Source organism: Cyprinodon variegatus, unplaced genomic scaffold (assembly GCF_000732505.1).
Source record: "Cyprinodon variegatus isolate N-32 unplaced genomic scaffold, C_variegatus-1.0 Scaffold46, whole genome shotgun sequence".
Taxonomy (NCBI): Eukaryota; Metazoa; Chordata; class Actinopteri; order Cyprinodontiformes; family Cyprinodontidae; genus Cyprinodon; species Cyprinodon variegatus.
In genome coordinates, this window is record NW_015150499.1 from 642,815 (window position 1) to 652,876 (window position 10,062).

General features: G+C 35.2%; 1 protein-coding gene across 3 annotated transcripts in view; it reads left to right on the plus strand.

Moving 5' to 3' along the window:
* The window catches only part of stk39 (serine/threonine kinase 39), a 32,452-nt gene extending 22,390 nt beyond the window's left edge, over positions 1–10,062 (plus strand). For 2 of the 3 annotated variants that reach the window (XM_015370407.1, XM_015370408.1), the window contains 4 exons: positions 5,002–5,054; positions 5,247–5,315; positions 5,874–5,938; positions 8,624–8,698. In XM_015370407.1, coding sequence (XP_015225893.1) covers positions 5,002–5,054; positions 5,247–5,315; positions 5,874–5,938; positions 8,624–8,698 — 262 coding nt within the window. Of the gene's footprint in view, positions 1–5,001; positions 5,055–5,246; positions 5,316–5,873; positions 5,939–8,623 lie in introns of all 3 variants that reach the window. The other variant, XM_015370406.1, reaches the window with a different exon arrangement.

Sequence of the window (10,062 nt, forward strand, 5' to 3'; positions counted from 1 at the left end):
TTTAATGTGTAATATAAGATAAAACATTGTTTGCAAATTTATTCTACACATTTTACATCAGTGATTCAGGGTTGAGGGAGATAATAGGCAATTAGACTGCTGCTACTTTATTATTTGTATCAGTATGTGGAATACTAATGAGATTTGTCCCCTGCATAGTTTGCTCATTGTAAGCGACATAACATTTTTTCTGAAGTTGTGTTTATGGTAAATTTAATTACTTTTCTAATGAAACTTGTTTACCATCATTGCGGTGGATAGTTTTCTTAAAGCAAATACATTCATTAAGGCTTTAACTCTGAAAGTTAAAAGGTCATGTGTTGGTGTTGATTGTAATGACAAAACTTCACAGGACTATCACTCACCTTTATTGTTGTCCTCCCAGTGGAGTGTTTGAACACCTGCTTGATGTTTTGGTTTTAAAGCCCTTGAAAAATAAAGAAAAAAGGAGAAAACCTGTTTGCTATGGACCAACATAAAGAGAAAAAACAAGAATAGTAAATCGGTACAAACAGAAAAGTTAATACATTTGTTTACAAACAAGGCCTCAACATTAAAGCCTATTAAATGACAAAATCTGAATTTAAATCATTGCGTTACGTATAAGAGTAGAAATTACTTAGTTGCATAAAGTATATGTTTTTAAAATTGGTGTACCAGCATTTTACCATGTGGTCCTAAATGAATTAAAGTACTTGATCTAGGTATTATTTATTTTTAATTGCCTGATAAACACTAAAATAATTTTTTTTAAAGAAAGGGATACAATTTTTTTTTTTTACATGTGTTTGTTGAGTGAATATTTTGTTGGTTATAATTTTGTATTTATTTTTCAGCAAAAACAGGATATTTATTGCTTGTTTGTCAAAAACTTTTATGCAACGTTTAAAGACCGCTGAAGTAAAATGTATATTTGTAGTCCTACTTTGAATAAATATGAATAGCTAAAGCATAAAAAACATGGCTAATAAGCGTAAAAAAAAACTTCTATTTTAGGAATATCATCTTAAAGGCAAACAAACCTATACAATATTTTTTTATGTAAATTGTGTTGTATTTTTAGTATAACATACGGGGGATTCGTAACTAATACATGGAACATAAAAATTTAAACATTTTCAATAGCAGACTATAAGCAACCCTCACCGTGGTCATTGTAAACCGACTTTGAAGCCTGGAAGTGATGCTTAACCTGCACCTAGAAAGGTATAAACACACCAACCCATCATACTCCAGTCATCCTGTGCCAATGAAATGCAGCCATGCTGCTGGTTATGCTTCCATATGCACATCTTTCGAAGGGTGGAGAATTTTGAAAAAGGACTTCTCTTACACACATGTGGTTTGTTTATGCAATAGTATGAAAAAATGGAAGGCATATTTTTTTTTATATTCACTTTAAAAATTAACATGCATCATTTGCTTATGTTCACTGACCGAGCTAAAATTGTTGTCTAAAGCAATGTAAAATTACTTAGGGTCCAGTAGCTCAGGGCCATGTGGATATCTCTACACTAAAGGCTCTATATAATGTTTTTTATTAAATCCATCAAAGTCATCAAAGTAGGAAAGATTGTATTTGACACAACATAATATTAATTTGTGATGGTATATAATTTTTTTTGTTTGTTTTTGTTGCTGTTTTTCCAACCTGAAACAAAGACACTCGCCTTCTCTATAGAGTAGCCTATCCTGGTGTGGATACCTCCCAGTTTATAATGTTGTCCTTTAGCTGCTGCAGGGTGATATTATTTCGCCTCCTGGGATTAGGCTTTAGAAAGACTGAACAAGGTTAAAGAACATTACCTCAAAAGAAAAGTTGCAATAACTTTGTAGAATAGATGTTGAAAAGGCCACTTTGTCTTAAAACTTGCTATACATCACCCCTCAAGATTGGAGAAAGTAGTCAAGTTGTTTAATGGACAGGTCCTGAGTGGTGAAGATTGTGGTGAAGGTTCTGTAGGGGATGAGTAATCGCTGTCTACATAGTCTTGTAATGGCAACTCGTTTTCCAGGACAGGAAACGCCTCTGCTCAGAAGTCAGTGTACACAGGGTTCTTCTTATTAGTCTAAATTCTGACATATTTTATATAACAGCAGATATTGATAAAACAAACATTCACACTTGGTGTTCAAATATGCGTTAAGTAGTCAGATATTTGTTGACCCCTTTACACAAACATAGACACATATGTCATATGCACTTTAAAAAGTCTAATCAATTTAATCATTCACAAAGATTAGTTCTAACGAAACCAAACTGTTTTCATTGTGTGATGCATGTTGTAACAATTGAGTGTTGCCTGCATTCTATCATAGACTCTTCACTCATGCAAAGCATGCATGTTGTGAGAGTGGGAGGAAAAACTCCTCTTTGACTGGAAGAAAGGTTCAGCAGAACCAGACTCAGTGTGAGTGGCCATCTACCATGGCGTACCGGGGGTTTAAGAAGGCAGAGCATACAAACACAAAGAAGAAGCACATAATCCCAGATCCAGAGATACTTTTAGTGTGAGAAAAAAACAAAAATGCTGGTTGTAGTACAGTAGTAGTCATTCAAAATTTCCCCACATTCCTTGATGGGCCCTTGGCTGGTCCTTTGCTGGTCCCCCTTCAGTTCCTTTTTGAACATCAATATTTGTACTAAAATATTCTTTCTGTCATGATTTGTGGACATTAAGATCTAGGGAGAAGTGTTATATCCCGGTCAGACCATGTAATTCAGTGAAAGAGTGGAGTCAGGTTAAAAAAAAATATGCAAGAGGGGGTCACTGTAGTGGCTGGGAGTTGGGGGGGGGATTTCACTGGGAGTTGGGGGGAAGTGGGCTGCCATTCAGCTGGTGTTTGACTGTGAAGGGCCATTTTGAATGGCTGCTACTGTAGTAACTCCTGATGTGGCCTTATCTTGGGGAGAAACAAAACTAAACAGCATTCAATGCACTGCTCTCAATATTAAAGTTAAGATGAAGGAGAGCACAAAGAGGTAGTCACAGTAAAAGCTCAGTCAATCAACATCAGTGATACATTCAGCTACTTCAAATGCTATCTAGATTTCATCTGAATTGCATTTTGGAGAAGTTATTTTGGTTACAAACAGCCCTAAACATGTAATTCAACAGATGGAGTAATGAGAGAAGTAAAATGCAAACAATTGTGTGGATGGATGGAGCACTGCATCACCGTTCAGACTCAAGAGATTACAGACACTAGAGATTTAATCCATCAAGTTTAGAAGCAGAAATAACCTCTTACAGTTCAGTGACTACTCCCTCACCTTGTCTGAGTGAGTAAACATTGGACCAAATAGAGCTCATACTCCCTTTATATGATTCACATGGGAAATATACAGAATGGTTACTGCAGCGAATACAAAGGCATCCAGGACAGGGAAGTCTGTACTTAGAAAGCAGAATTCACAAAATTCTGCTAAGTTATATTGATCAGATGAAAATAACTGGGAAAACTCTCTTATTTTACATCCTATAATCTGTTTACTGTCTAAAACTGTTTTTATAAACAAAAGAGTGAGCTGCAAAATGCTCTATAAATGAAGGCAATTTTTATGATAGCTTCTAAATAAATGATCTTTCTAATTTTGAGTCAACCAGCAGCTGTGTTCGATTTGTAGACAACTGTTATCACCACGATGGTAATTTAAATATTAGACATCCATTGTTGCTTGAAGCAAATAACGTTAAGTCAGTTTGAGGTTTGTCATTGTGTCTCATATATAGATTGGATTCATACTAAGCTCTACAGTTTTTGGATTCTGTTCTGATCCTGATGTTTTAATCTGAATATCTGTGAGAAATAGATGTTATCTGATGCAGAATGTTTTTACTTACACATATAATGTTGCTTTTTTTGTTTGAAAAACAGATAAAAAACACAATTCAAATGCTGAATATTTTGCCATAAGTCTCATTAGCATTGCCGATGTTAACGCTCTTTGTACTGTAAATATTTTTTTTTTCTACCCTGTTTGACCATTTAAAGATAGAGTTTATAAGTGAAATAGATTAAAATAAAATTATCTGTATTTTTTTAGACTTACATTGCTACTGAATTTTGTGGCTACAGTTTAGAGATTCAGAGTTTTCTCCATATTTTTGAACCCTGACACAATCCGACATGATTTCAGTTGCTCTTAATGTTAGTGCAAAACATCTAAAAACAGATTTATCTTTTTGTTTGCTTTTTACCACTAAAATTTCTAAAAAAAACCCCAGAAGAATATGATCTGTTTGGTCAAACTATCTGACAAATCTACTGACATATGATCTTAACTTGTCTGTTGGCACTGTATTGTGCTATGCCGTTTTTTTAAATCACTCAAATGTGCAATAATTCAACTGAGTCAAAAAAGGAACAGCAGCAATATAGGATGATGACATAAAGATCAGAGGCATCAGCCCAATATCTCATCAGAGAGAGTCAGTGGATTCATCGCCCCTAGTTAAGACTATTTGAGAAGCAATTGGGGTAGTGGTACAGTATCTAAACTAATGTCTGAATATAGTCTAAGAAAACTTGACAAGAAAATGGACATGTAATTTATGATGAATGATATTGTAAATAGGGTTAGAAAAAACTGTCTCCTACATCAATTCTGCCCTCCTTATTAGAGGGACTCTAAACTAAGAAACCAACATAATAAAATAATGGTGGTTTTAAAATTTTAGGTTTGTAAAAACTTGATATATGTCAATAACAAAACACAGTCTACATTGAAGGTTTATAAGTAGGTAAAAGGAGATTTGGCCCTTGTTGTATGTGCCAGACCGCTGGTCACTTTTTTTGTTTTAGTTCTGAAAAGACTGATTAAATCATCTGATCCAAGGATGAAGCTTTGTGTTTCTGTCCAAATGTCTCCTGTTGCTGATGCTCTTTTTATCTCTGCAGCCAGACATGATTTCTCGCTTGTTTCCTAACCCTTCAACTACTCAGTCATGTTTCATTTCAGATAAAATGAACCCTTCTACTTATACTTCTCTCTTCCAGGAACTCCAAAAAGGAGCTAAATGACATTCGGTTTGAGTTCACCCGTGGGCGAGGTAAGAGCTCAATCTAAATGAATTTTTCTAAACGCCAATTCCCTTTTTAATAACATCCTCTCTCTCTCTATCGATACTTGTACGTAATGGGCAATATCAATGTGCTTTGGGCAGCATCAAATCTGTGTAACACAATTACCTGCTAAGTGGAATGATGCAGGCCAAATATTTGTCCTATTATTTCCTCACAAGACACTGCTGATGGCGTTTCCCAGGAGCTCTATTCAGCCGGTCTGGTCAACGGACTCGACGTCTCAGTTGGTAATGTTACACCCTGTTTCTTTCAAATAATTTGTGTTTTTTTTTTTTTTTTTACATAAATAAGGCAAATTTACCATAAACATCTATTAAAATATCTGCTATAATAAGAATCATTAACAAGGCAAATAATATAATCAAACAAAATAATAATCACATGTTTAAACTTCCCTGGACACACTTTGCTTCCCCCACAAATTGATCAATTTACATTTTTCTCATGGTTACTTAACTTCTCTATGTGTTTTCAGCAGCCCTAGCATTTCAGGGCAGATAAAACTGAAGATACCTAATTTTTATGCTTATCTTTTTGTTTTCAATCCTTCAAATTTGGATGTATAATTAATAAAAAATGTTACTGTGGCGTGTCAAACTGACCATACACATTTATTTACACGTTTTAAAAAACAATGGAATTGACGATTTATTTATAATTGATGCTTTCATTTGGTATTTGCCCTTTAAATTCCTCCAAATCAAAAATTATTACAGGTGACATTAACATTTGACTCTCCATATGTTTTCATTTGGACAGTGTTGTTCTCTCTCTTTCTGTTACAGTTGCTGCTAACCTTCAAAAGATTGTAGATGACCCGATTACCTATAAAGTGTTGACCTTTAAGCTGGTGAGTTTTAAACATGACCGATGGCTGATGGCAGTCTTAGTTGGGTTTTGTGATGCCTTACAGTGCCCTCCCTTTAGCAGCCTGTTGATGCATGGTGTGATGAAGGATGCAATTGCTGAAGTCATTGCTGTAGCAAGATGTCTCGCAAAACAAATGACTCCAGGGTGAATCAGCATCTGTTGCTGGGTTTTTTCTGTGGGTGACTCAGAGGAAAACATTTTATGCTAAATTAGAGCAGAGCTGATGCTACAGAAAACTATCCATTGCAGTTTTAAAGAATGTAATATTGCATTAATAGAATGCAGGATTTAATTCTGGGGGAAGCTTATTTCTTGACCAGCGATTAAGCTACTGTAGTTAAGAGGTGATGGAAAAGTGAATGGAGCAAAATATAGGACAGTTCTGAAAGAAAAGCTCTAAGAGGAAGGTCCTGACTTTCCAGGAGGTAAATGGCTAACCTGTCTTAGTACACACACATGAAACACATGAAAAGATTTACAAAGTCCTGTTCACAGATACTTTATGTATTATCTGATAAAGCTCTTGCTATTTTGCATAGAACAAGAAGAACATTTTTTATTTCTAGATATGCGGCGCTAGTCGAGACATATCCCCAAAGACTTGCAGCTCTGATGGCAGCAAGAAGTGGTCTGATAAAATATTGGTTTTGAGCAAATGCAGATCCTACTTTTCAGAATAATGTGGTGAATCTTTCTAAAACCTGACTTCTCACCTCTTCACCACATGGTTCAATAATGTGTGTGTCTTCTTCCTGTGTGACATAATCTGGAAAAAAATATAATTCTTGTTCAAAGTACTGTGCTGGATTACTACATAAACCTCTTTGTTTACAAGTGAAATAATTATAAAGTTTGTTAAAAAAAAATCTCTCAAACAAATAATGTAATAGTTATTTAAGTCATCCTGTATGCCTTCATAAACCTCACTACATTTTGTGGTAAAGGACTCATCTTGAATTACTACCTTTTGGTTTGTCAACAAACACAGTGTGGAACCAGGTCAAGGCACCTAATCCAATTCAGTATTGATTTTTGCGTGATATATTGTGGTACTTGACTCATAAATCTTCACAGAAAACAACACACCTACACAGCTCTGCACCAGGAGAGTACATCTGGCCTTTGTGCATCTTAAAAAGAAGCATTGCTTTCTGTCAATAAGTTTCCTTGTAGAAACTTTTTAAATTGTTCTATATGCTGCAGGAGACATACAAGAAAGTTACAAAAATATTTTATTTCCACTTCTTTTTTCTCTTCTTATGACAAAGACAATATCCCTTTTGTTTTATGACAAGCTTTTTGAACAAACATCGTTATAATGTCTGGATGCTTTTCTTTCAGATTAGAATATTTGTGCTATGAGTTGTATCATTTAACAATCTTACCTTTCTGCCATGTTTTTCCTCTCCATGCCTTGCTGTTTTTTTATTGCTCACATCTCTGGATGATCATTATAAAGGCTGAGTTTCCTTTAGTATGTTTTCCAGAGCATCTTTTTATTTGTGGAGGCCACCTCACTGAGCACACTTATAAATCCACATTATTTCTTATCAGCTTAGCTAAGAGTAACAGGGGCAATACCATAAAAGCCATGCAGTCGCAATAATTACCTTCACAAGGGCGACAGTTCATAACACTTTATGTATATAATTTATAAAGCGTGTGGACCTGTGGCAGCTTTATAAAGTGAACAAGAGACTCGATTGGCCTCTGAGCTCACATTGACTGACCTATCTGACATCACTGCCTCACTGTTGCCTAGAAAATCAAGGCTCTCTGTGATAAGGTGTGAATGGATAAAACATTTATACTCTTATTCTTGCTACGTTTCAATGAAAACATAATTTTCAGTTGATACAGACAAATCAAACTGATAATTAAATGCGGTGCTGGAAGTAGACACATCTAAATGGTAATGAGGCTAATGCAAATGGCTATTGGAAGAAACTAAGACAGAGTCTGGATTGAGTTGATCTGTCGGGATTTGCTACCTTTTACATGCATATTGAGTTAAATATTATAATATTTTTAGATGATTCTGCATCCTTTTTATGCGAGTTAATATCAGGAAGTCCTTTTTCACAGCTTCCGTTAGGTTCAGATGGAATAAAAAGCCTGTAAACTGATTCAGAAAATAACTTAAAGAAAACTAATTGAGAACCAATATTTGCCCTAGATCAAGGATTTAGCCAATTATATTTTTTTATGCACCAAAATTAAAGACAATAGAAAATAAGCAATTTCATATTGTGTTATATGTTAATCCCCTTGTCTTAATGGAATTCGTACAATTTAATTTCAGGTATATAAATAGTGTAAAGTATGTTAAACTCCTTTGTCAATGTATCTCTTACTACAAGTGCTCTTTCCTGCTATAGTGCAGATGCTCTGCATGTGATTCTTACTTTGATTGGGATGTATTTGTCCTCTTTTATATTTTAATAACAGTGAGGTATACTTGCTGTATCTCAGCATTAAAGAAGAATTATGAATTTATTGTTTGTAGGGATAACTTTGATTGAATATAATTAGTTTGTGTGCTTAGAAGTGACACAAATACAGATTTTAAAATCTGATTTTAATTTGATTTTCCTTGGTCTGAAAGTATTTTGACTGCTGTTGTTTGCGTATTACTATTTGAATTTAATTCTAAATCTTTCCACAGGCTTCCGGCTGCGATGACACAGAGATCCCGGATGAGATAAAGTTGATCGGCTTTGCACAGTTGAGTGTTAGCTGATGCTCGCTTTATCCTTAAAGAAGGTGAGGCAGGGAAGACATTTCAGGGCAGGCAGACCGAGGAACACACACCGACCACCACCACAACCTGCTATATCTTTCCAACACCTTTCGGGAAAAGTCCCGCCTCTTATTTCTTTCACTCCTTTAATTTCCCTGAAGCTCTGCCGTCGCTTCACCACCATCCGTGTAGCGTCACGTTCCCTGCTTGCTATCCCTTGACCTCTAACCTTAACATTCCAGCACCCAGCGCACAGAACAGAACCAGGATACAGCCCAGGAACCAAAAGATGTACTCAGGTGGTAAAAGAAGGTGATAAATATGTAGCTTTGAATGTTTTATTTAATTTATCAACTCCTCTTTTGTTCTACACTGTGTTGCATCACTTTTTTTTTTATTAAAGTTCTCATTATTTATTGAAATGAGAGGATATTTAAAACAATATAGATTTATGTCCCACCGTTTTGTTGCCACTGTGAAAGGAAATTTACCAACAAACCCACTGAATGGTGCCCATGGTCTCAGTCAGAATGTTAGGTTCGTTACATGTAGATATAAGCACATTTTTTATAACAACATAATGAATGTTCGAAGGAAACCCCAGAGTGAATTATTTTATGTGTTCAGATCTCTTTTTTTGCTAAGAATTAGGGTGCTTGGTTGAGTGTGCAGAAATAAATGAGACCTGGATGTTACTGTGTACACCTTGCTACTCTCAACAGTGTTACGGTTTCAGAAAATGTTAGAGGTGCCTTGTTCATTTTTTTTCGTGCCTAAGAAAGTTGCTAGCAAGTGAGACCACATAGAGAGCAGAACCGACTGATCTTCACTTCATCAACGTATTCCTCCTGCAAGGACAGCTCAGACATGCTCAGTGTGGCGAGATGAAATGCACTTTTGAGTTAAGAATGTACAACCAACAAACTGACTATTAATTTTAGATGCCGTTTTTCATCAGACAAATAGAAGGTGATGGAACCTGCAGTCGTAAACTCTTGCTCTATTATTGTCTATCAAATGTCAGAACCCAAAACAGGGTTGTTTTTCTTGTTTGTTTTGCTTAAAGATGTAAATTAGCTACCTAATTGTATTGTATGACATCTAAAATTGGAACAAAACAGCTTCTGCTGATTGTGAAGAGCGTTTTCTTTTTTCTTTTTTTCTTTCTTTTTGTCCAAACAAGTCCAGTAGCACTAAGACATTTTAGGAATACAAGTGTTAAATAATAACTCCTCTAAAACCGTTTATTTTCAAAGGTATTTTTTTTTTTTTTTTATGTACGCTACGTGCATCATTTCAGTGTATTACCCATTCTCCTTGTCTGTAATCAGCTAATGTCAAATTTGTAATGAGGAGAAACAAAT